Source organism: Natrix helvetica (assembly GCF_964273705.1).
Source record: "Natrix helvetica genome assembly, chromosome: 1".
Classification (NCBI taxonomy): domain Eukaryota; kingdom Metazoa; phylum Chordata; class Lepidosauria; order Squamata; family Natricidae; genus Natrix; species Natrix helvetica.
The window spans coordinates 284,504,778-284,532,100 of NC_138548.1; the positions used below are offsets into that span (position 1 = coordinate 284,504,778).

Consider the following 27,323-nt stretch of genomic DNA (forward strand, 5'->3'; position numbering starts at 1 on the left):
AACGATTACATACAGGATGGCCTATAAACCAGGAAGGAGTTGTCGAGGTAAAGCTTCCGGTTACAGTACCTTGTTTAAGAATCATTCTGACCATTCCCGGCAAGCTGTAAAGTCTTGGGCTGTTTCTCCTGGCCGGCCGTTACAGCTTCCTTGCGAGGCGTGTGTGAGCAACCTGGCTCGGCCTTCCTCCTCGGCATGCTCGGGCAGAGGCGGTCTTTCCCCCCAGAGTATGACCGGCGCTTTCAAGTAAGTCCCGGGGCGTGTCATCCATAAAAGTCATAGGACTCTTTTCCCTTCGTTGTCCTCAACAGAGAAGGAGAGCGAGTCGGTTGGTTAGCACTCCCGAGGCTCTGCTTTGGGGAGAAGGCGAAGGTGCCACGGGGAGAGCTGTTATTGCGGCGACAAACCGCACCACAAAAGACTTCAGGGTCCTATAAAAGCTCATCTGTTTCCAGGACGTAAATTCTCTCTCCTGCCCAAGTTTATTTTTATTTATTTATTTTATTTGTCAAGCATGTATAAGAAAACAGGTATAAGTATAGACATGATTATGAATACATGGGAATATTAGGACAGGGAACGGTAGGATGCTGGTTAAAGACCTCTTAGGAATGGGGTGAGGTGGACAGTAGACAGGCTAAGGTTAAAGTTGTGGGGTTTGGGGAAGAAGTTATCAAAACAAACAAAAAAACAAGGCGATCCCTTTATTCCATGGTGCCTAAATTCTACATTTGCTTCCCATGACAGGTTGAGCATCCTTTGAATCTTTGAACCACCTCAGTAATTTGCGTTTAGATGCGTTTATTGTTTTTCTTTTTCATTCTCCTTCAGTTATTTTATTTTATTCATCAAAAGAGTCACTGGAAATTTCTCAGTCATCTAGATCAAGGTTGTTCCCAAAGGTGCTCCCCCCCCCCCCCAAGGCTATTGGAAAAACAAAGTCCACTTGCCTTTTGGGGAGAAAAAAAGTACCTTTGAGACAAAGCAGCCATCGTGATCCTATAGGAATAGAATAAAAAGAAACTTGTAATAGATACAGGAATATTAATGAAAAGTCTTTAGAAGTATGGTATGCTAAAAAGCATACCATGATTTTAAAGTTTTAAGTTTTTAAATACAGCTGCAAGAAATATATTTCATACAGTTAATGACTTCTAAGCTGGAGAATTGCAGCAAAATACTACATACATAATTACATTTCTGTATGCTTTTGAAATCAATGCTTCAAATTCTAGCAATATTAAAATGTACTGGATCTTTCTGCCAAAAGTCAAAGGTTCATTGTTTGGGATTTATGACATATAATGATTTGGAGAATATAACTTCCTAGAGTTTCTGTCTAGCAATGGATGCTCCATATGATGGCGGTGAAGTAACTGTAGTCATGGAAGAGATAGAAAGCACATACACTTATTCATCCCCAGTGCCATCTAAAAAGAAGAAGAAATATAGAAGTCCTGGAGATCAAGGGGAAAAAACTAAAAAGCCCAGGTGAGTGATTTTTCTATATGAACAATCAGTTGTCGTCAATTGTTGTTTAGGAATTACTATTCCTTATTTTGTCTTTTTGTAAATATTTTAAAATGTATGATGATATTTTCACACGTATACATACTCAGCAAAAATCAACCTGCTCTGTGGCTAATGGCATTTATTACAGAATTAATGGAGTCTGTTGTGAAATTATGATTGAGTTTTTGGATACACCCAGAGGCAGCAAATACATTTCATAAAGGATACCATTCAAAATGTTAAAATATTGGACTATAGTTCCATAACTGAGAAGTAAATAGCCTTATACTCTTACTCGGCAATAATGAGTTTCTTTGAAGAGTTTCATTTTTTAAATTAATTTCATTATGCTTTAAATTAATTCATAGCTTTAGCATTACACGTAAAAATTGTGGTTATAGTTTTTGCTTCTTAAGTAACCTTTGGAGAGAAATTATTATGTAAATATATATGTATACTTTATGTATCTTTATTTTTATGAAGTTATGTATATGTGTTTGTACCTTTGAATTTATTTTTATTTATTGGATTTATGTGTTGCCCAACTCGTCTAGCAACAACATGTAGTTGCCGATTTCTAAGCAACATTTTTTGAAATTGTTTTGCCATTGCCTTTCTCTTATGGCTGAGAGTGAGTGACTGGCCTAAATGTATGCAGCTAGCTTCATGCTTAAGACAGACTTAGAATTCATGGTCACCCAGTATCTTTAACTGTTATACCTAATTGACTGACTATGATTATGACAGTGTTCTGGGGTCAAGTGATCCCCTTTTGCAATTTTCAGAAAAACAAAGTCAATGGGGAAACCAGATTCACTTAACCATTTTACTGCAGTGGTTCACTTAACAAATGTGGCAAGAAAAGTTGTAAAATGGGATAAAACTCACTTAACAAATTTCTTACCGAGCAACATAAATTTTGGGCTCAATTGTGGTTGTAAGTTGAGAACCACAATTCTCACAGGGGATTCTCTGTATATGGGATTCTCACAGAGTTTCCACTTGAGCACTGAATAGATTCAAATTAGCTCACAGAGCATGGTCATTGTCAAGAGTGGGAAAAACTACTGCAAAGCATATGAAAATCATCAGATTGCTTGCATCTGCAGTAATGATAGACACATTAATGGAATAGCATCTGTTTGTGACTTGAGTAGAAGTAGGTCAAGGTATACATATGAGAAATAAATTCTATTACATCTTTAGCAAGACTACAGTAATAATACATTAAATATCTAAAACTCTTCTGTGCTTTTATGATTCCCCAGATCAACTGTCTGGAGCAGCCACTACACTTTGTCAAATGACAGGGTTGGCTCTATAGCAAAATAATGGACTACTGTTGGACTGCTATATTAAAAAAGCACATTTCTATGGACCTGACTTGCATGCAATTGTCTAAAGGTGCTCTAAAAGTTGCTGTTTCAGAGTAATTGCTTATTAACAAAGGCAAGATTAAAGACATAGTTAATAACAGAATTTAGGCCAGCTGACCATTTTTGTTTAGAATGAGAATTAACCTAAGTTAAGATAACTTTTATTGTCATTTTTTGTGAGCACTCTGGTCCACATTAAAAATAAAATTCTGTTGCCTGCTCTCAAGAAAAATTACGTATCTGCCCAAACACATTCAGAACACACATACAGATGCTATATACATATATAAATATCTGCCTGCAGGAGTGGTGCATTCCTACCAGTTTGGACTGGTTTGGCTGAACCGGTAGTGGTTTGCAGCCGGGTTGCTGGAACTGGCAGCGAGCCAGTCCTGCCATGCCCCCGAACTGGCTATGGCGCCACCATCTTGTTTTTCAGTTCTGTGCATGCGCAGAACAATTTTAATTGCACTGCACATGTGCACACAGCGCATACGAGCGAAACAGCAATAGTGCCTGCTGAAACCCACCCCTGACTTGCACCCATACATATACATATACATATACAAATACATATACATATACATATACATATACATACATACATACATACATACATACATACATAATACACACACACACACACACACACACACACATGTATTAATCACTGTCCATTTTGAATACATAGTGGAAAGAGGAAATTTGAGAGTTCATAAGCTTGATGCTATATGCAACAAAACTCTGACTCAATCTAGATGTTCTGTTTTGGATACTACGAAGCCTCCTCCCAGAAAGTAACAAGGAAAACAGACCATGAAGAGAATATGTAGCGTCCCACCCAGACAAGCATCGCTTATATTCCATGTCCTGGATAAACTGCCAATAAACTTTTTTGCCATCCAATAAACTCCTTTGCCATTCACCACTCTCTGCATCACCTTCCTATCTGAAGCAGTAATGCTTCAAGAGAGTCAATTTTTGTCTGTATTCAAGACCTCATTAAGAACTAATAGAAGAATTTGGATGGTATGGGTGTTTTAAAAGTCCCATTCTTTTTCAAGAAATTCTGCTTAAGAGTTTCTCATTCTTATTGCTCTCAACAGTATCCTGAAAAGAGTCCCCATCTCATGCTTTTCATCCTAGATAGCAAAACAAGCCATTATCATCTGTTTTATTATTTACAAGAATATATTAAAAGCAAAGTCTCTGTTCCATGGACCATGGACTAAATAATGATGAATGCCATTAACTTGTGTCTGTTTCAATTTATTTCATGCCATATTGTAATTCTTTTTTGGGGTGGGGGGGGAGAAGATATACCAATACTTTTGGGCACATCTGTAAGTTGAAAATAAAACTTTCTGAGATCAATAGGATTTGCAAGGGAATAAGGTTCTTTAGAATTTGCTTGCACACATAGTTTTGGGATGTTAATTGAACGAAGCTTGTAGTCCTAGTCTTTGTATAATTCTGTTAAAAACTTTTTATCATTGTTTATTGAAAATTCATGTGAAAATGCAGACCAGGAGTAGATGGATAATTTGCTTACATTATAATTTGAGAGGAAACTAGAAAAGTATTTTGCTTGTTTTTCAGATCTGCATATCTTCTGTATTATTATGATATATATCTGAAAGTTCAGCAGGAGCTCCCACACCTTCCTCAGTCTGCAATTAACAAGAAGATCAGTGAGAGTTGGAGGCTGCTTAGTGTAGCGGAGAAAAGTTATTATTTGGAGAAAGCTAAGTTAGAAAAAGAAGGTCTAGATCCGGTAATTAATTTGTTTATAAATATGCTTGTAAGTCTGCAGGTCCTTTGTGTGCATGTATGTGTGTACATGCATATTTTATATGATGTATGTATTGGAAGCTCAAAAACAAATAGAATGCTGTTCTTAGAGGTACTCAGAAGGATAATTAGGTTTCCATGAATTTCTGTTATAGATTTGTAGTCATAGGATGTTACTGTATGGAAAATTCCAAGGTCGTGGAAACTAAATGCCTGCAATATTGGACACTAGTATTCTTTATTATTGATTGCAATGTCAAAGAGCTAATTAATAGCACACAGTAAACCCATTACAATATTTTATATTTTGAATTCAGTATTTATTGAAGATTGATTTTGGCAAATACTTGTTCTCTATAGGAAGCCGCCAGATAGGAAAACTACTGCTGGAAGAATACTTTGTGTGAGATGACTAATATACCTCAGGAATTCCATCAGTTTTATAGTTTAAAGTGTTAATAACAGTAAACACAATATAAGTTATTAAACATGTATGATGCCTGATTTTCGACATCACAGGGTAGCTCACAAACAAATTACAATAAAAACAATATTTTTTTAAAAAAAGGTGCCAATCACAAAATGACAGTTTATATTTATATACATTTATCTGGCCTTCCTCACAGAAAGCCAGATAAATATAGTTAAAATTAGAGAAGGTGCGAGGGTGAGATGAAAAATTTGCTTAGAATAGGAGTGGGGGGTGGAGGTTTGCCTTAGAAAGCTGGCAAAGAAACCACTGAAATAGAGCCAAGCTGATATGACTCCATATTCTGTCTTATCTTTTTCCATAGAACTCAAAGTTGTCTTCCCTGACTGCTGTAGTTCCAGATATTCCAGGTTTTCGTAAAATCCTCCCTCGTTCTGATTACATAATTATTCCTAAAGGAAGTCTGCAGGATGAGAAAAATAAGCCACATGTGGAACTTCATGTGACCCAGGGCCAAACAGCACTGGAAGGACAAGCAGCTGCTACTAATGTCACAAGTGTTTCCCATAGTACTGTGCAGAACATACTTTCAGTGGACTCCAGCCAAATTGGCATTTCTGAGCAGTGCATTGCCATTGAAGGGGTATCTGAAGATTCCACCTCATTTGTTCAGGCAGATACAATAGAAGAAGTTGTCGCGTCAGAGATCTTGTCTGCTGCACATAAAGTGGCTGGCGATATCTTCCTGGATGAGGAGGCCCCTTTAGAAGCAGGCGATGGATATCCTTGCCAAGCAACCAGTGTGGTTATTGAAGAAACTTTGGTTAACACCTCAGAGGCAGCAAATGGGAGCATGACTGTGGCACAGCCACAGGCTTCGCATGGCCTTTCTGTGGTAACAGTGGTGACTAGGAGAGTAAGTAAAATGCTCCCTTTAAAGGAGAATTGCATTTGAGATCTTAATGAATTACTTGTGAGCTGTTTTGCCAGAAAGTGTCCTCAGAATTTTAGAATTGACTCCAATGTAGAAAACAAGCAGTTTCATTGCCTCTATCTTTTATTTCTAGGACAGACAAGAAAGTAATTCTGCAAGCCCCACTGCACAGTTCATTATGATGCCTCTTACAACCCATTCTGTTTTGGAAAATCCAGCATCAATCAAACTGGTCAGTAAAAGAAATGCTGTTATCAGGTGTCTTGGAACTACATAATATTCAGTAACCGAATCATAATGTATCAGCAGATCATCGAATATGTCTAGGATAAATTGAACACGATTCTAAATTGAAGCATTTTTCTGCGGTCTCAAACCTCCCCATATATAAGTTCTGAAACCAAACTTTTACTTTCATCACTTTACAAAGAGGAGCACATTTGAATTTATATTGAAATATGCGTTCCCTGAATGTTTAATATAGGCCGCCTGGGTTGATTTTCTCCCGTTACTTCTACCTATATCCCACTTTATATAAAACCCTTATCTTTAAACAGTTTAAATGGACAAATTGCTTTAAGTTTTAAAGGTTTCCGAGGAGAGATATAGTTCAACCAATAAACAGGAATTCCATTTCCACTCTTATTAGGAATAAGCATTCACAAATAAAATGAAAAAGGATTTTAAATGCATCATATGTACTCTGTTAACAAAGGGGTAGGCAATATAGTTTGGTCCAGGTAGTTTAGGTTTTAACTCCCATGAGCTCCAGCAAGAAAAAAGAATGGAAATTTTAATCCTGAATGTAATAATGATATTTAATTATTTCCCATTAGTTGTGTACATGAGATCCTGAATGGACAATAGAAAGAAAATGATTTGGGACTTATGATTGAATGCCTTGGCTATTCTAGCCTGCATCTGTTAGCTTTAGTGTTGCACCATTTGTGTGTAACTTGCAAACCTTCACTCCATTCTCCCTATCAAATACAATAGCCTTTGTCTTTGATACATAAATGTTCAGGACAATACTTCTAATTATATGATATATCTCTTTATTGAAAATTAGGTTCTAAAATAAAACTAAACATAGAAAAACATTTACGATTATAGATAGGAATGTCATATGAGGCACACACAAACACACAAGCACACACACACTTTTAAATTATTTTACTTCAGATGTTTATTTTGATGGTACTGCAATTCACAATCCATGTTGTTGATATTTCTGATGCTTACATTCAATTCGATCATTTGAGGCATCTGTCTAGTTACTTGAAATCCAAGTAAGTTATTGCTGCCAGGTAAAATCGACTGCCAATAAAAAATGGTTCTGATATCTTGATTGTCTCCAAAAGCATAATTTCTGATTTACAATAGTTAATGTTCTACTCCAAAAGGACTGCAAAATTATCCATGACTTTGACTGATTTTGCTACTAAAGATTTAGGCTAGTATCATTTTGTCATCTGGAAGCAAGGTGATTTTATATTCCATATGAAACATCTCAGGCTCCTGGTAAAACTAGCTTTCCTTCCTTAGCTGTAGTTAGTTGTCATCCAATCTTTAAAATTGAGAGTGCTTTTTCCCCTATCTCAAATGCCATTTAGGATTATTCTCCAATTCATAAAGCAGTAAAAGACTATGGTGAACTCATAAAAGAATTCCATATATTTGCCTAACCTTATAATATTTCTAAGTACTTTATTTGTGAAGAATTTACTTCGGTTAATATAGAATCTTGGCAGGAAGAAGTAAACTTATGCTTTCCTCATAAAAGAAGCAATATATCAAATCTGCAAAGGATGCAGTAAAAGTTTCTCAGAAATTTTTTTATTTTTCTTTGCTGCTTGTTCCTAGATCCTTCCTGCTCTCTAGTAGTATTGGCTAATGTTTCTGGCAGTGCTGGGTAGGATAGAAGTGGTTCTCCACCATTTTTATCCTGATCATTCATCATTGCAACTTTGACTTTAAAGCAAGACTACTTCCTGGAACCAGATAAGATATAGATTTGTTAACAATTACTGTACATTATAGAGTGACATGAGTTTACTTTTGAAGAAAGAGTAAATGCACTATAAACACAAAATAACATTTTGTTGCATCGCCTGAATCAACTTGAATCAAGACATATCTAGAAAAAAATTAAAATGATTTATAATGAACTAAATTCTTACTTTTTTATTTTAACATTTAAAAATATAAGAAAAAAAGAACTAGAAAAAATTATAAAATAGCTTAATTTGAGTAAGATTCTTAAAATAACACCCAGTTATTGTAGTGTTACATATAAAGATGATCTTATATCATTCTGATACTTTGCATCAATATGAAAATGAAACAAAATCACAATAATTAAAAAAGAAGCCTATATGATAACAATAAATCAAAGTGGGCAATTAATAAGAGTTTCTTTCTGATCCAAGATTCATCCCAATTAATAACAGTGGTGCAAACTTTTAAAAGAAAGGGAAGAAGAAGTTGTTACTCAGTTTGGATATTCAGATATTAAATATAAACCCGTTGCCCTCCATAATAAATGTGATTTGCATAGCTGATGCAATGTCATCCCCCCCCCCCTTTGGGGCTCAATAATCATGTCCTTTGACTGCTTTATACAGTGGGGCAAAAAAGTATTTAGTCAGCCGCCAATTGTGCAAGTTCTCCCACTTAAAAAGATGAGAGAGGCCTGTAATTGGCATCATAGGTAGACCTCAACTGTGAGAGACAAAATGTAAAAAAAAACCCCAAACAATCATATTGGCTGATTTGGAAAGAATTTATTTGCAAATTATGGTGGAAAATAAGTATTTGGTCACCTACAAACAAGCAAGATTTCTGGCTCTCACAGACCTGTATCTTCTTCTTTAGGAGGCTCCTCTGTCCTGCACTCATTACCTGTATCAACGGCAACTGTTTGAAATTGTTATCAGTATAAAAGACACCTGTCCACAACCTCAAACAGTCACACTCCAAACTCCACTATGGTGAAGACCAAAGAGCTGTCGAAGGACACCAGAAACAAAATTGTAGACCTGCACCAGGCTGGGAAGACTGAATCTGCAATAGGCAAGCAGCTTGGTGTGAACAAATCAACTGTGGGAGCAGTAATTAGAAAATGGAACACATAAAAGACCACTGATAATTTCCCTTGATCTGGGGCTCCATGCAAGATCTCACCCCGTGGGGTCAAAATGATCATAAGAATGGTGAGCAAAAATCCCAGGACCACACGGGGGGACCTAGTGAATGACCTGCAAAAAGCTGGGACCAACGTAACAAAGGCTACCATCAGTAATACACTACGCCGCCAGGGACTCAGATCCTGCAGTGCCAGACGTGTCCTGCTTAAGCCAGTACATGTCCGGGCCCATCTGAAGTTTGCTAGAGAGCATTTGGATGATCCAGAAGAGGATTGGGAGAATGTCATATGGTCAGATGAAACCAAAATACAACTGTTTGGTAGAAACACAACTCGTCATGTTTGGAGGAGAGAGAATGCTGAGTTGCATCTAAAGAACACCATACCTACTGTGAAGCATGGGGGTGGCAACATCATGCTTTGGGGCTGTTTTTCTGCAAAGGGACCAGGACGACTGATCCATGTACAGGTCAGAATGAATGGGGCCGTGTATCGTGAGATTTTGGGTGCAAACCTCCTTCCATCAGCAAGGGCATTGAAAATGAAACGTGGTTGGGTCTTTCAACATGACAATGGTCCCAAACATACCATCCGGGCAATGAAGGAGTGGCTTCGTAAGAAGCATTTCAAGGTCCTGGAGAGGCCTAGCCAGTCTCCAGATCTCAACCCCATAGAAAACCTTTGGAGGGAGTTGAAAGTTCGTGTTGCCCAGTGACAGCCCCAAAACACCACTGCTCTAAAGGAGATCTGCATGGAAGAATGGGCCAACATACCAGCAACAGTATGTGCCAACCTTGTGAAGACTTACAGGAAACATTTGACCTCCGTCATTGCCAACAAAGGATATATAACACAGTATTGAGAGGAACTTTTGATATTGACCAAATACTTATTTTCCACCATAATTTGCAAATAAATTCTTTTCAAATCAGCCAATGTGATTGTTTGGGTTTTTTTTTTTACATTTTGTCTCTCATAGTTGACGTCTACCTACGATGCCAATTACAGGCCTCTCTCATCTTTTTAAGTGGGAGAACTTGCACAATTGGTGGCTGACTAAATACTTTTTTGCCCCACTGTATGTAGAGCAAGTATACTGTCTCCCTTTCTCATGAATAAAATAATTTCAGTTACATTGCAGTTACTGACTCAATATTTTGAGTTAAATATTCCTGATTTGTATTTATAAAAAATAAAATTCCAACAATACCTCTGATTTTAGATTCTCTTGTTAAAATTATACAACCATTTGAAAACATAACAAGAGACATTATAATACAACTGGAAATAAAATATACAATAGCAGAGTTGGAAGTGACCTTGGAGGTCTTCTAGTCCAACCCCCTGCCTAGGCAGGAAACCCTATACTGTTTCAGACAAATGGCTATCCAACATCTTCTTAAAGACTTCCAGTGTTGGGGCATTCACAACTTCTGGAGGCAAGCTGTTCCACTGATTAATTGTTCTAACTGTCAGGAAGTTTCTCCTCAGTTCTAAGTTGCTTCTCTCCTTGATTAGTTTCCACCCATTGCTTCTTGTTCTACCCTCAGGTGCCTTGGAGAATAGTTTGACTCCCTCTTCTTTGTGGCAACCCCTGAGATATTGGAACACTGCCATCATGTCTCCCCTAGTCCTTCTTTCTATTATGGATAATGAAAATCAGTCAGCATAATACAAGTATAAATAATAGGATGTAATAAAAGCAGCTGTCTCAACTATTTGTTTATTCTGCTCCCAAATCTTGAATAAAATTATACTTCCTGCTATATGCAAGAAGCAATGCAATACTTTAATATGAGATTATCCTAGATCATATAATATTTGTCTTGAGCAATAACTCATAATGACATTTGAGGTAGAAACAAAGCTACATATCTGTTCTATTGGAGCAAAACTTCTTGTGCCTTATGCCACTTAGTTTTGTAAAGTAATCTATATCCTTTCACTTCAGACAACTACTTACACTCGGAGGGGGCACGGAAATTGCACCAATCCTGGCTGTGCCTTTACTTACGTTACCAGACATAAGCCACCAAAATGCCCCATGTGTGGAAACTTTCTGGGAGGGAAGTGGATCCCTAAGGTATGGTGAAATTAATTTTAAACATATGACATTGCATTGAGGGACTTTTGTTTGTTTTGGGTTGTATCTGTGAAATGTTTATGTGTTACAACATTATTATTTGTACAAGTGATGTTTTTTTAAATATACAATATACATTACATAAATACTGTATATGTAATGAATAGCATTGCAAATTTATTTGCTATTTTAACTAATTTCCAAGGGAAAAATGCTTTAGGATATCTTCTACCTTAACTGAACTAAATTTAATTATGAAATAAATTATTATTTTGAAATTCTAGATTTATTTTAAAATACAGCTTATTGTTTGGGTATTTAAATGGGTTATGTAGATGGATTTGATTTTTTTATTCAAAGTTTTGTATTTCACTCTTTTATGATTTACAAAATGATTAATTACTTAATATAAATTAAAATCAAAGTCATAACAATAGAGAAAATCCTGTTTCAAAGTATAATTGTCATTGTTTGATTCTCAAAATTTAAAAGAGTTCTGCCTCCCCCCCCTGAAGATGTAGGTTAATTTTTCACAGGGTGCCATGTACAGTATCTGTAGCAGATTCAGATATTACATATTTAATGCTGAATTGAGATGTTAGAGAAGTTTAGAAAGCATGATCAGATCTACTTGTTTCTTATTTCTCTAACTTCTTGATTAAAAATTATGAAGAATGAATTGTTTTAATTTGTCATAATCTTAAGAATTCTGAAGAGTTCTGAGTTTGATGTTTTCATTGCACTGTTGTTGATGTGGCCCAGTTTTTCCTCATCTTTGGCAACTTTAAGATGTGTGAATTTCAACTCCAGAACTAACTTGGAGAGTTGTTTGTTTTTGTTTTGCAGGAGAAACCTCTAAAAGGCAAATCTGAACCAGGTTCAGGGCTACCAATAAAAACGTTGGGCCTGAAAAAGAATCAACTACCATTAACTTTTGGACAGGCATTGGTTCAAGATAATCCTGCTAAATGTGTGCTAGAAAGTTCAGAAGCAGTTACGCAGCTTCTCAATGCATCCCCTGTTGAGGGGCAAATGCAGGAGACTGAATGGGAAGAAGTGATAATCTCTGAGGCTCATATTCTTGCAAACAATGTACGGTCAGAAGACCAAGGAGGTGCCACTACCATTATTCAGCTTCAGGAGAGCCTTGCACAGGTAGAGCCATCGTTGGAACAGAAGGAGAGAGAAAATGAGCCATCTGCTGAGACAACAAATGTTCCCAGTCCTATTTCACACCCATCTTCTACTGTGAAAAATACAACAGGGTAAGTCAAATTCATGTGCACCAAAAATGGGGTATAGGTTAACATTGTGTCAGAGTGCAACACATAACTTAGATTAAAATAAACCAATGTTTTATCCGGGGTTCTCCAAGAACTTTTGTTTTGCCAACGTTTTCAGATAAAATTTTAGTTCTGAATCTATAAAGGTAAAGGTTTCCCTTGCACATATGTGCTAGTCGTTCCCGACTCTAGGGGGCGGTGCTCATCTTCGTTTCAAAGCCGAAGAGCCAGTGCTGACCGAAGACTTCTCCATGGTCATGTGGCTAGCATGACTAAATGCCGAAGGTGCATAGAACGCTGTTACCTTCCCACCAAAGGTGGTTCTTATTTTTCTATTTGCATTTTTACATGCTTTTGAACTGCTAGATTGGCAGAAGCTGGGACAAGTAATGGTAGCTCACTCAGTTACGCTAGGGATTCAAACTGCTGAACTGCCAACAAGCACTGATCAACAAGCTCAGCGTCTTAGCCATTGAGCCACTTTCTGAAGCTAAATCCATGAGTTAAAGCTAGCTTTTTAAAAATGTTTTTCTGTGACTCCTAACAAAGTAGATTAAGAGTCAAAACGTTGTCTTTGTGACTGTTATGGCAGGAATTTCCTGTGAGATTCTTAATTACATTTCTTTCCTTTTCAGCGGTGATGCAATTGGTGCTGTACCTAAGGGTGTGGAGCAGAAGAGCAAAGCAAAACCCAAGCCTTCCTTGCTGGCTGCTGCGAGACCCATGAGAGCCATTTTGCCCGCTCCTGTTAGATTGGCAAAAGAAACTAACCAAGAACAGACCTCTTGCGGACAGTCATTTAGAAACAGTGGTAAAAAATAAGTCAAATTTATGCTATAGTTTCTGAATTGTAGGCTTTCATTGTATTTGATGGGTAAGCTTAGATGTAAGTTAGATTTAGACTCTTAAGTTATTTTTTAAATACTTCATCACTAGAGCTAATGAATAGTGCAACTGAAATTACAAAAAATCAGTGTAACAAAATGAAACAGTCATAAAAAAATTAAAAAATTACAGTTGAGTTACATAAAAACATTAGTTAATTTACAGTTCAAAATGTGTGCCTAAATCACGGGTGTCCAAACTTGGTAACTTTAAGACTTGTGGACTTCAACTCCAAGAATTCTGGGAATTGAAGTCCACAAGTCTTAAAGTTACCAAGTTTGGACATCCCTGGCCTAAATGCTTGAATCCCCCCCCCCCCCCAAAGTTTTGATTTGGTGTTGAAGAGAGCAGAAAATCAAATGAGATTTAGAGATGACTTGTCCAATTCCATCTTTCCTGGAGCACTTATTGTAAAATTTGACGTAATTCAGTATGTTGCTTACTAATGTTAAAATGTCCATTTACCTGTTTTTTCAAGAAGAAAGTTCCCCAATAAGACTCTCAGGATTAAAGCCAAATACTCTGAAGCAGCTGGGTCAGAATCCTATTCAAGCATCCAGTGCTGAAGATCAGAAGGTAATTTTAGATTTTGCCAAAATGCTTGCTTTTCTGTTCTTCAGTTTACTAGTTAATTAGTTTGAATTCAGTCTTCTAATGGAAAGCAGTTAGAACCAGTTCAGAGAGTTTATACTGTAGGTACTTCTCTACAGTACCAAATGGGAGAGGGCTGAATTGATTTCTCCACGCTTCATGGAATCTTGACCTACTTTGGTGAAACCCCACACATCTTGGAATTTAGCAGTTTTGAGTGGAGGAAGTAATGTAACTTTAAAAAATTGTGAACTTTGATTCTGCTGATGTATTTTTTTTTTGTCAGAAAACTTCACAGTACACCTCACTTCATGTTTCTGTCTTGCCTTCTTGTTCTCTGTCTAAAGCTTCACTGCAGCACAAACAGCTCAACATCTCAGGTCAAAGTGGTGGAGGTCAAGCCAGATGTTTTCCCTTCTTATAAATATAGCTGCACTGTAACCTTGGTAAGAATAATTGACAATTGGAAATCCGTAATTGCAGTACCCAAATGCTGTGTGTGTGTGTGTGTGTCTGTGTGTGTGTGTGTGTGTGTGTGTATGTATGTATGTATGTATGTATGTATGTATGTATGTGTGTTACAACCCCTGGTATGCCTAAATATCCCAGTAAGGGTATGGCTAGCTGATGAGAGCTAATTAGCTCGAAATAGATCTATACTAGTCTCCCTTTATTTATTTATCAGTACAAATATATATATGTATGTATAGTACGTTCTGCTTCAGATACCATGAAGCCTCCTCCCAGAAAGTAACAAGGAAAACAGGTCGTGAAGAGGATGTGTAGCATCCCAGACAATATTGCGGACTCTCGACAAGCATCACTTATTTGCCATGTCCTGGATAGAAGGGAGTGAACTGCCAAATCATATTTTGTGCCATCCTCACCACTCTCTGAGCTGCAGTAATGTTTCCAAACCTGACAGTAATGCAATACGTCAGGATGCTCTCAATCATCCCTCTATAGATAGTGTTAAGGACAGGGGAAGAAAGATGTACTTTCCTCATGCAACACAGTAAATGCAGGCACTGCTATACTTGCTTTTCCAGTGTCTCACTGTTGAGCAATCTAGCCAGCCTACCAAGCTTGCTACCAAGAAAGAGAATAAGAAATAGTACACGAAAGAAATCAAAGGTGTAAAGCAAAAAAAAAGGAAGTGTCACAATCTAGTTCACCATTCACTAGTCCTCTTGCAAAGAAAACCAGTTTAATGTGTTTTCATACCTGCCTGTGTGTCATAATAATGCAGTGAAATGGAAATTGTTATCTGACTTGATATTAATCCATAATAAATATGTTTTTTTCTTGGCATTTTGGTGAAAGTTTAATACTTCTCTATATTTATACCAATATTAATAATTTAGGTTTGTTTGCATGACCCCCTCCTGATTAACTACGTTTTGGATGAATAGCTTCCCCTGATTGATAGCATAGCAACCAATTCCATAGTTTTGTACTGCTGATATTTGAAAAGATATTCTGGAAAATGTAGTAAAGTTAAAATAAGAGTGGATACACATTTGAGTTTTCTATATAGGATTTGGGATTGGCAACCTTACGTGGTAGAGGGAAATGCAAGAACCCTTCCTGCACTTATGTGTATACTAATCGGCACAAGCCAAGAGTCTGTCCCCGTTGTGGCTACAACCTTGCCAAAGACAGAACTGAGAAAGCAGCGAAATCTGTGGTGAGTTACGGTTACTTTAAGCTGAGTCTGTGATTTTGAAGTCCATAGGACCTTATATCTGAATAAATCTCTATAGGATTAGCCTAGGGATAAAGCAAATCTCTGCAAGTTGATCTAATGTTATTGTCCTGAAACAACCCCCCCCCCCTTTATTTTTCCCTTCATTTTTAATGATATCTTCTTTGATGGCATATAATTTATGGCTAAAAATATGTAATGCATTTCTCAGACTAATTGTGCCCATGCGACAATGTCATGTCAGTTTTGTTGGTTTGGAATTCTGTCCTTTTAAAATAATAATTGACAGAAAGAATCAGACGGATAATGCTGAGAAGTTACTGATTTAATGGAGATATTTCTGCTTCCTTCCCCATCCACAAATTGAATGGAAATTTGCAGTTTATTGTAATAGGAATCATTGTGAACAGTGAAAGGTGACCATGTACAGGTAGTCCTTGACTTACTATCACAATTGAGCCCAACATTTCTGTTGCTAAGTGAGACATTTGTTAAGTAAGTTTTGCTCCATTTTATGACTTTTCTTGCCACAGTTGTTAAATGAATCACTAACTTGTTAAGAGAATCTAGCTTCCCCATTGATTTTGCTTGTCAGAAGGTCGCAAAAGGTGATCTCATGACTATGGGACATTGTGACTGTCATAAATATGAGTTAGTTGCCAAGCATCTGCATTTTGATCACATGACCACGGGGGATACTGCAAAGGTTATAAGTGTGAAAAACAGTCATAAGTCACATTTTTCAGTGATGTTGTAACTTTGAACAGTCATTAAATGAACTGTTGTGAATTGAGGACTACCTATATTTAGAATTTAGACTTGTAGGTGAGCTACTTCACCTTTGAACTTTTCTTACCTGCATACCTCTTTTATTCAAATGTTTCCAGTGACTCATTTTGATTTTTCAATACATAAGTTCAGAAATCTGTGACAAAATACAGATCATTGCCAAAATGGTCTAACATTGAGTGTTTTCAGACACTCTACTGAAGCAGTTCAGTTTGTGAAGTCTTTTTCCCTTGGGCTAACAGGAATTGGGAATTCAGTAGCAGTGCAGTTGTAGGACATTCTGATTTTCCAGCAACTGGATTTAAAACCTTATCTTTCTCAATTTACTTTTTAACTAGTTTTCCTTGAAGGGGAAGGAAATTGATATAGCCACAGTATAGTGTAATAATGAGTTCCCTCTCTTTATCAAGCATACAGCCTGAGATCTAGTACACTAAGTCTTCCAACTAAATAAAATAAAATTTAATTGTGATAAATGGTTTTTGTTATTCCATTTTTATCATTTTTTGCACCACTGCCAGTGGATTGACTGTATTTTGTATCCATTAGCGGTTTTCTCTAAACATCAGAAAGATGGCAGAAATTTACCCTGCCCGAGTAAGATAATTATTAACAAGTGGCTTGACAGATAATTAAGATAATATGTTTTTTTGTAGGAAGTAACTTCTAGCCCTGCACATGTACTAAATACCAATGAACCTCTAATTCAGTCTCAAAAAGAGATCCAGCGCCAGTCCACTCTGCAACTTCTACGCAAAGTAATTCAGATCCCTGAAAATGAATCTGAACTCTCAGATGTTTTTGCACTGATTCATGAGCTCAATAGCTCACGGCTCATCTTGTCTAACATGAACGAAGAAATGGTTACCATTGAGCAGACTTCCTGGTCAAACTATTATGAGTTTCCTTCTTCCCAATGCCTTCTCTGTAACAGCCCTTTATTCAAAGGAGGGCCAAAGTAAGTGAAATTACAATTATTGCCACTTTTCTGAACCTTACCATGGTACATTTCCTTTTGAAAATTCTCCACAACGAAACTTAGAAACGATGGCTGTTGCATTTGTATTTTTGTCACATTAATGACTGAAATGAAATGAAACTGTAAGAACTACTACTTGTCCATACCCATCAAGAATAGGTTATTATGTTTATTTGCTCTTTTCCCCATGTCTTCATCCCAGAACTTGATTAAATCTTTTTTTTAATCCTGTATCTTGAGAAAATTACCTGGCTAATCTAATTTTGTTAATTGAGATTCAGAAAGCTTTTAAGAGCCATACAATCACAGTACAGGAAATATAATCTGAACAGACATTATGTCAATGAGGTACAGCTCACTTTTCTTCAGAAAGGAATAGAAGATAATTTTAGTATCTGATTGTCTGCTCTTTTGCAATTTTCCTCTTCAACTGCATTAGCGGGATGAGGTGTTGGGTTTTTCCCCAAGCTGATCAAAAGGCTGATAGTTATCAAAACAGGGAGCAAAAGAGGCAAACTTCCACCCTTAAATGTTAAAAAAAGTATGAAGAAACAGATGAGAGCTGTACTAAAATTTATCCCCAAATTGTTGGAGACGTAGCCACAAGTCTGGAACATTCTACCATATGTGGTGGACATGCCCCATCACAAGGAAATACTGGTGCAAAATATGGAAATGGTTGGAGGAAATTACGAGCAAAAAACAGAACTAAAACCAGAAGCATTCTTATTAGGACTATTAGATCAAAAAATAGATAAACAACTTCAATACATAATAATCCATATACTCACTGCAGCTAGGATTGCTTTTGCACAAAACTGGAAAAAAATCAATACACCTGTAGATGAAACAATAACCAGAAAAGTACTCGAATGTTCAGAGATGTACAAAATGACAATGGAACTAAAAGAAAGAGAAGAATCGGATTTCTATAAAACTTGGAATAGAATTTATAAGTGGCTAGAAAACAGAAGCCAAAACAGAAAATAGAGAATGTAAATATAATAGTGATATAAATAATATTATTATATGTTACTACTACAGTTGTTAAATTATAGAACAAAGTAAAAGCAATAGGAAGGCAATGCAAAATAGAGAACTAGAAAGGCTAAACATGAAAGCCAATACAATGCTTTACATTATCTATGTTTTGTGTTTTGTTTTTTCTTGTGTTTTTCTTTCTGTTTTTTAAAGACAGATAAGAGCTGTGTGACCCTCAAGACAACTATGTATGGGTGTCTTATTTGAATGTAGAGCTCTTCCTGAAATTCTTGCCTTTTAACTCTAACCTTTCAGATATATAATATTAATCTGAGACCCTAGATTCTTGTACCTTGAATCAACCATTTCCACTTTAGATTGCCAGGAAGAAACACAGATAGATAGTTACTTAACCATGTTTAGTTGAGACTTAGTAGGCAGCTGTATCTAGAGAGGCTTGGCTGATATCAGAAACTCGGCAGAATTGGCCATGGTTATTGTTTGAATGAGGTGGTGGTGGTAGGCTGCCTGGACATTCCAAGATTGTTAAAACTGGGGAATGAAAAAAAAATGGCCTAGTTGTATAGCATTGCCACAAAATTACATACATTACATCAAGATTAGTTTTACCTTAGTGGGACTGAAGGGAACTGTGTTCCAACAGTATATAGTCTTGCCTGCCTCATCAGTAAGATAGCTACTTTGAAAATGCTTCGATTTTACTTCTATATAGTTAAGCATTATAGAAAGACCCCTCTTCCATGCGTTTCATGGGTCAATATACATTCTTATCTTCTGTTTCCATAGCTCCCTTGCAGGCCCTCAGGAATGCTGGTTGTTAACAGCTAATCGGCTGCAAGTCGTCACTGCCCAGCTCAAGGTGTGTGTGAATGTGCAGTGCTTGGCCCTTCACAGCTTCAGTGATATCTACACTGGTGAGTTAAAAGCATGGAGGCTTTTATAAAATTGGAAGCTTTGAGGGGCAGAATACATTTAGAGTGTCCATTTTCTCCCTTTATTTATTTAGTGAAGCTGGGTTGTGCCTTTTTAATTTATTAACTCGGAGTTTGAGATAACATTATTTTATGGTCTGTGTAGCTTTTTCAAATCCATAATAACAACTGTTCTGTTTTTCAATTATAGGTTTGTTTAATATTGGTAATAAGCTTTTAGTGAGCCTAGATCTTCTGTTTACAATAAGAAACCATATAAAACTTGGTGAGGATCCTAAAGTGACAATTAGCAAGATTTTGGAAACTGTGCAGGAATACACAGGTATTCATATTACATCTTTTTTCTGCCTTTGCTACAGCTTTCACACATTACTTTGTAATACATTAATTTTGCTCTAATTTTGCACGCCCCCCTGCTTTCCTCAGAGAGAAACCTGAGCACTGAAGAAGGGAATCAGCTTGAGGAACTGCTGTGCAATGGATACTGGGCCTTTGAGTGCCTCACTGTCCGAGACTACAATGATATGATCTGTGGTGTCTGTGGCATTGCACCAAAAGTTGAAATAGCTCAGAGGAACGTGGAAAGTGTTTTGTCACTGAAAAACATTGAGGTAGACCAGGAATCCATTATTTTAAAAGCTGCACTTGTTTGTTAATGTTGATGTGCATGTTTTGTTCAAACATCTTCATCCTTCTACTGTAGAATCTATAAAGGTGGGCCTTTTTTATTTCAGCAAAATTGATGAGTTGGTTTTAACACTGTTAATACTCCCTTTTAAATAAAAAACAATGCAACAACGAAAGAAACAAGAACAAAAAGTGCTAACAGTTTCTTGGGGAAGATTAAAATGATATGTGCAGTAAAAAAATTAAACATTGATACTTTTCTTTCCTCTTTTTTTCAATGCTAGTTTACCTGGCCAGAATTCTTGGCATCTAGTGAGGTAAATGTGGAAGATTTTTGGTCAACCATGGAGACAGAAGTCATAGAACAAGTGGCCTTTCCCTCCAGTATACCTATCACAAAGTTTGATGCCTCCATCATAGCTCCCTTCTTTGCACCACTAATGAGGAGCACCATAGTAGTCAACACAGAAAGGGAGAAGAATCTTGAATCGCATGTAATCCCAGGTGGCAATCAACGTTCTTGTCTTATTTACATTTTCAAGCAGTAGTTTTGATGGTATCCAAAGTGGCACTAAGATTAAAAACTCAGTATGCTTTGCTGTAAAGGAATGTGCCTTAATGAGACTGTGCCATCTTAGATTGCACACTACCCCCAGATATGCATGTACTGGGCTGGATAGGGATAAATATGTAATAGTTATTTTTTTCCTGTGGAATATAGGTGTAGGGACAGCTTTTAAAGCAAGGCTTTCATGCTCATAATAATGCTTCCATTAACGCTTCCAGCGTTTATATTAGACATGGTTTTATTTCTGTGAATTCTGATTGATGGACATGACATAGATATGGCCTTCAGACATGGGATTAACGCTGTGTCCTCCCTTGTGGAAATGAAGCTGATCTGGGTGCGTGCAATTACTGAGAATTCTATCTTGCGTTTTCAGGTAATGCAAGTGTTCTAGTGAGGCTGATTCAGGATGAAATTTGTAAAGTGGAACAGATTGGTTCCTACGGTGAGGAAGAACTGCAGAATTTCTTGACACAGTGCAGCATTCCTTGGGAGGAGGGCGACTCCAAGGTAATCACAGTGTTCTTCAAGCATACAGCCATGCTTTGCTTTTGAAGGAAGCACTACTTCTGTGCAATGGCTGCATAATGTAATGTCTCTCTTTCTATAATAACAGCAATAGCACTTAGACTTATATACCACTTCACAGTGCTTTACAGCCCTCTGAGCAGTTTACTATGTCAGCATATCCCCCCCCCCCAACAATCTGGATCCCCATTTTACTGACCTCTGAAAGATGGAAGACTGAGTCAACCTTGAACCCCATCAGAATCAAATTCCAGGTTGTGGGCTGAGTCAACCTGAAATACTGCATTCTAACCACTGTGCAATCATGGGTCCTTTCTTGTGTATTAAATCTGTAAAATTAAATGATTTTAATTTCACAAATTATCAATAATGATGAAGTGCATTTCACCATAAAGCTGCCCAATTTTTTTGTGGCATTCTGAAGCAATATAAGCCCTGTGGACCCCTGTTTAATCACCCTCTGCTAGATGACCAGCAGTTGTGCCACATTTTGCCTTCCTAACTTTTCTGTCTCTATCCTCCACTCTGCTTGCTGATGGCTATTTGTAAGCTAAGACTGTTTGAAAAACTCAGCTGTCTACATTTTCTCTTTGTTTCTTAGGAACAGCTATGTCTTTCTCTTCTGGCTCTTTGTGATTTTGTACAGAATGGGACACAAATAAGTCAGCCTCCAGAATTCCTAACAGGAGGGAAAATCTACAAAGTGTGTCCACATCAGGTGAGGCTATCAAAAAAACCAAAAGAGATACTAATATGGAAAGGTGTTCATAATGAAACTGGCCACTGTGAATATTCCAAGAGTGGAAACAAACCCATGTAGTTTAGAAGTTTTGTTGAAAGCCTGAAGCCAAAAACCATTGTTGTGTTGGGAACATGGAAGAATGTTTGAAGAGGCTTAGTTTTGAGCGTTCCAGCTATTCTTTCGTTCTGAGAAGGGCTGTAGTTTTGTGACTCATTATGTGGCTGGTTTTTCCCCCCCAATCTAGTCAATGCAGCAGCAGGAGCCAGTCATGTCACTGTTGTTGTTGGTTTAAACTAGATTAGTTAGAGTGGCATCTTAGATAAAATATGGGACAGAAAAATGGAACTGTGCACACAGCCAGGTAGAATGTTAATCACAGCTGCATAACTGCTATTCTGCCCTACAGTCATTGTGGTATTTTTTAAAATAAAACTTTGAAATAATGGAGATGGATGGGTGGGTTTACAAAATTTATTTTATAGGTAGATAATGCAAAGGGATACTTCACAAGCTTGCTTCACACATATGTTGCTAATGTTCCTAAGACTACATATATCAGGAAGAATGCCAATTGCTTCCTTAGGTTTGGGCCTAACAGGAAAGCTACAAGAAAAAGAAAAGGCTGTTGCCTACAAATAATTGGCCAATGTTTTTTTTTAAGAACCAGTTTTTAAGAATAAGTGTTTAAATTAGTAAACACTTGTAGGAGAGAGAAGATAATGGAAAGGCTTGTTGTTTGGTTTAACTGCTATTTGTTTTGTACCAGATTGCACATCTGTTTTCTTATTGTTTCTTTTGGGGTTTTATTTGAAGGTTTTCAATTTTATTAAAAAGGTTTCCTTGATCGAATTTTCTGTGATTTGGTTGGTAATTTTCATTCAGTATTGGCTACTACCTTTTTTTTTTTTACCCTGAAATATAAAAGAAAGTAATAGCAACAGCTGCACCCAAGGTCTCAGTGTTTTCTGTGCTTAAAGAGAAAAAAGGGCAAGAGAGAAACAAAAACCCTGGAAGCCACATGAGTTTTAGTGAAATGAAACACAATCAATTTCATGTGTTTTAATGAATATGTTGAATGGGGTTGTTTTAATGTGAGCTTGAAACAAATCACATTTTCTACTTAGTGCCCCTTTCTTACTAATATGTCATACCAGAATAGGTGTGGATGATTCCTATAGTAGAAAATGTACTTTTAAGGATGGTGAAACAGGCATGGACACATAACTTTTGTGTTGTTCCAGGAGTGAAAAGTCTGGAGAGAAGGGAACAGAAAAAAATTTAACGAAATCTAGTTTAAAATTGACATTCATTGTATCGTCATTCTACCATTCTATCCTTGCTCCCATCACATCCTTCTACCTGAATATATAAAAGCATAAAAGTATAAAATATGAATGTATTTTCATTCATTCATTTATTGGATTTTAACAAATCATATATTTTCTGTTTTAGCCAAGTACATTAGCGTAATAATGGATCACATAAGATGACTTTTTTCTTCTCTTCTATCCCTATTTGATATTAATAGTATTTTGATATAATATGATGCTTGCCTAGAAAAAGATTATTTGTAAGTTGTATTAGTATAGCTTTTACAGATTGTAAAGGAATAAGCCTCTATGTGACGAAAATTACATCGAGTGTTCTAAAGTTTGAATTACAAGTGGAAATTATCAGGATTACCTTCAGAAACTGAGTGAGGGTTTGTCCCCAGGTTCTTTTGTTGTTCTATGATCTTCCTTCATCTTTTTTTTTTTTTTTCTGTACAGGTTGTGTGTGGTTCAAAATATATTGTCAGAGGGGAAAGTCCCCGAGACCACGTGGATCTACTAACTTCCTCACGTCACTGGCCACCAGTCTACGTAGTAGATATGGCCACTTCCGTAGCATTGTGTGCGGATATCTGTTATCCTGACTTGACTGCTCAGATGTGGGGAAGAAACCAGGGCTGCTTCTCTGACCCTATGGAGCCTTTAAGGGTTAGTTGCCCTGTTTTTCTTTGAAGATTAAAACTCCTTGACATATCTGGAATAGTTACCATGCATAGTTTTTTCTTTGTTTCTTTGACAAAATCATAATTTAAATCTTTTGATTACTTTGATAATAATTCTCTAAATGATGTTCTCTAAAAGTGATGCTATTAGATGATCTATGTAGCTCTTTCAACAGTACTTATTCCCATTTATTTAGAACACAGTATTGGAATAAGTAAAGATTTTGTATATTGTCTCCCTCTTAAATTCATTTTTTTTAAAATCAGCCAAAGAGTGAAAAACATGTCACCTTTCCTAACACCAAGAATGGATCTGCATTGATCCTCAAAATTTAATATATTGATAATAATGAGAAAGACAGCCTGATAAGTTTTCCTTAATCACAAATCAGGAAGGAATATTTTAGGGATGATCACTCCAGTGCCGCCTACTTCCATCTGAAAATTTGGGGTCACTGCCCCTTTCTTTTTCAATGTACTTTTTTAAAAAAGCTATATAAATATAATTCCAAGTTTTAAAAATTACAACATTTAATTCATATATTCAAGATGTGTATTTATGTCATTTGTTCTTGGTTGAAATATCCTCCTTAGAAATGGTCAGTTACTCTTCCAATTTTATAGAAGTACACATGGTATGAGAATGTACAGGTTATTTAAAGAGTCTTCAGTCAAACAGTTTTGAACTTGAGTTCAAATCCGTTGTGCTCTCTATTGGGTTATTTTGAATTATGTTCATATTTTTCTTATTGCTAAGCCAACTTTGAAGTCTATAAATACAATTTTCTAATGCATACATCGCTTTTGTCTTGCTTTTTTCTCTCCATCAGTTTGTGTCCTGCCCAGAACTCCTTGACAGGCACTACAATGTGGATACAACCACTGATGAACATTCTGTAGAGCATCCAATCACTAAATCAACATCTCGTTTTGTAGTTCACACTGGGACAGAGCAGAAGGCTCAAAGTGATCCACTGGCTCGACACCGTTCCCTCTCTCTGTGCCGGGAATTGGAGCCCTACGGTGCTATCATTACAGCCATCAATGACAGCAAAACCAGTAATGTCCGCCAAAACCCTATAGCATTTGACAGTGCAACTCACTATTATCTCTACAATCGTTTGATAGATTTCCTCTCCAGTCGTGAGGTTGTGAACAGGCAGATCCACGAAATTGTTCAAAGCTGCCAACCTGGTGAGGTTGTAATCCGGGACAATCTATATCGTCTCGGTGTTGCCCAGATCAAGACAGAAATGGATGAAGATGAGATACAAGAAGAAGAAGAAGGTGTTGTCTAATGTATTGTGAGATTATCATCCCTGAATCATACACAATAGCTAAGCAGTTTGTTACAGAGTGTTCCAGTCCAGCACAGAGCTAAGTGTCATGACCTATCGATTGGGCTTCTGATCTGTAGACAGATTGCTATTGAAGAACAAATTTCTCTTTTCAAGAGGCTGGGTAAAGCTAGAAGCAACCCAGGATAATCGTTCAAAGACAGAAGAATTTTCTATTGCTGACAAGAGAAAGAAAACAAATATACAGAACATCACTTTTTAAAAAGTGTGCATGTTGCTGGAAATGCATAAAAGTGGGGCGAAACCCAGCATAAACATGTATGACTGCTTCAATATTCTGAACCAGCCATCATAGATTGAAGAATATTTGGAACCTAGATCTTTATGTTTCTATTCTGAAAAGACTTGAAGTTTGACTTGGGCATTGGTGGCGTGAGAGTTTATCTGCTTCTTCAGCTTGTTCTGCGTCAATCTGACAAAACTACACATTATTTAAGGGTTGAAAGTTAAACTGGCTTGCATATTATAAGCTGCTAGAAGCATCATTGCCCTGGCTAGCAGGTTACTTCAAAGGTTCTTCAGGGGTTTATATGTTTTGGATAAAGGATATAGGCTAATGGCCAGAGGGGGATATTCAGGCACTTTACTTTATAATCCAGTTAATGGACTTAATTGTTTATTCCTCTGACCACAGTGCTACTAAAGATATTTGTGGAATAATGGTTGGTTTCCATGAATACAATCTGATGTTTTTTTCTAATTATTTCTATGGCTAAAATTGTTAGGCATGCAACATAACACTTATCTTTAAGGGCCACTTGGAAACCACTACATACTCCACTATTCCAGTGTTATAAATCTGACTTGTATGAGTTCATACTGTCATAGTCAATTATTACATTGTTTTTCCTGTGTAATGTGCTGAGCCATGATGTGTAAGCTCTACACAGTTCACTGATTTGTGTTTATTCTTAGCCATCTATAAATTTACAAAGAAAAAAAATAGATTTCTGCTACCATTGAAATGTGGGGAAACATTTCCTGACTGAGGTGAAGTTTTACACTACGTTTCTTCAGATTTGTGGTGTGGATTTAAAAATCTCTTCTATGAAGAGTTCTAGTGTGTACTGTGCTGTAAAAATAACAACAAAAAGAAACTTATTAAAGTTCTGAGCAAAACATACGACTTGCTGTTTAAAATGCTAATTTATGAAATACAGTTTTTAAGACAGTGGTAAACTTTAATAAATTATCTCTTCCTGTGTTGAGTTTTCCTTATTTTGTAGCGTCAGGAGTTTGAAAGGTGCGGGGAAAGATGCCTCATTCTGTTGCTAAAGAATAGAGTTACCAATCCATATGGTGGAGTGTTTATCAAATGTTTGCATGGGAAATATTAATTTTAGATGTGTTGAAACAGTATTAATATTTTATTGTCTTTGAAAACAACCTTACAGAATCCATTGGTGATGAATTTAAATTGCTTTCGTTATAGCACTTAAAGATTGGGTAATTCGAGCCAGCATAAATGCATGTTTTGTTTTCTTAACTTTATAATCTGAGCTTAGATGTTATGAAGGATAAAAACAGAATATGAATGATTTGTATCTATTTTTAATATTCAATTAGATTTTGCAAACCTCATTTATTATGACAGGTTAATACACTACACAAATGATTTGCAGATCTAGTTTAGCAGGTCATGCATACCGCTTATGCTTTTATTTTTTCTCTCATTCAAAAAATTAAATGTGCTTTTATTCTACAGTTTTGTTTTATTGTGTCTATCTGGAATAGTATTATTAATTTCAGTAGTTTCTAAACTAAAGAAACCATTTTCTGAGTTTCACCTATTAATCATTCCACTCTTGTACTACTGAACTATTTCCCTTCCCACTGCTCAAACAGCAGAGGGGGCTATACCAGTGCTTCAACTTTCAGGATAGAATAATGCTTTCTATATTCTTGGTCATTTATTTAAAGGATCTGTATGACTGCTCATGTTATATAAAGTAACTCTGGGTAGCTAACAGGTAAACAAGTAACAATACAATACAAAACTTTCTCCTATTACCAAACATAAAACTTCCATCACAAAACCAAAACATGACAGGCTTTCTCCCCCCCCCCCCC

The 27,323-nt window shown here is 36.6% G+C and overlaps 1 protein-coding gene across 4 annotated transcripts; it reads left to right on the forward strand.

Moving 5' to 3' along the window:
* Positions 1-26,955, forward strand: HMGXB3 (HMG-box containing 3). 4 transcript variants are annotated; one of them, XM_081935059.1, is made up of 20 exons: positions 1-246; positions 1,331-1,491; positions 4,488-4,662; positions 5,474-6,025; positions 6,177-6,275; positions 11,140-11,271; positions 12,118-12,536; positions 13,190-13,365; positions 13,918-14,015; positions 14,378-14,476; positions 15,568-15,717; positions 17,181-17,482; positions 19,292-19,419; positions 19,628-19,759; positions 19,864-20,048; positions 20,349-20,568; positions 21,009-21,142; positions 21,762-21,878; positions 23,672-23,881; positions 24,726-26,955. In XM_081935059.1, the coding sequence occupies exons 1-20, from the start codon at positions 196-198 to the stop codon at positions 25,191-25,193; spliced, it is 4,008 nt and encodes a 1,335-aa protein (XP_081791185.1). In that variant the 5' UTR covers positions 1-195; the 3' UTR covers positions 25,194-26,955. The 4 variants fall into 4 exon arrangements, with proteins under 4 accessions (XP_081791185.1, XP_081791186.1, XP_081791187.1 ...); XM_081935060.1 differs by having other exon boundaries at positions 13,921-14,015; XM_081935061.1 differs by having other exon boundaries at positions 1,344-1,491.
* The last annotated feature ends 368 nt before the right edge of the window (positions 26,956-27,323 follow it).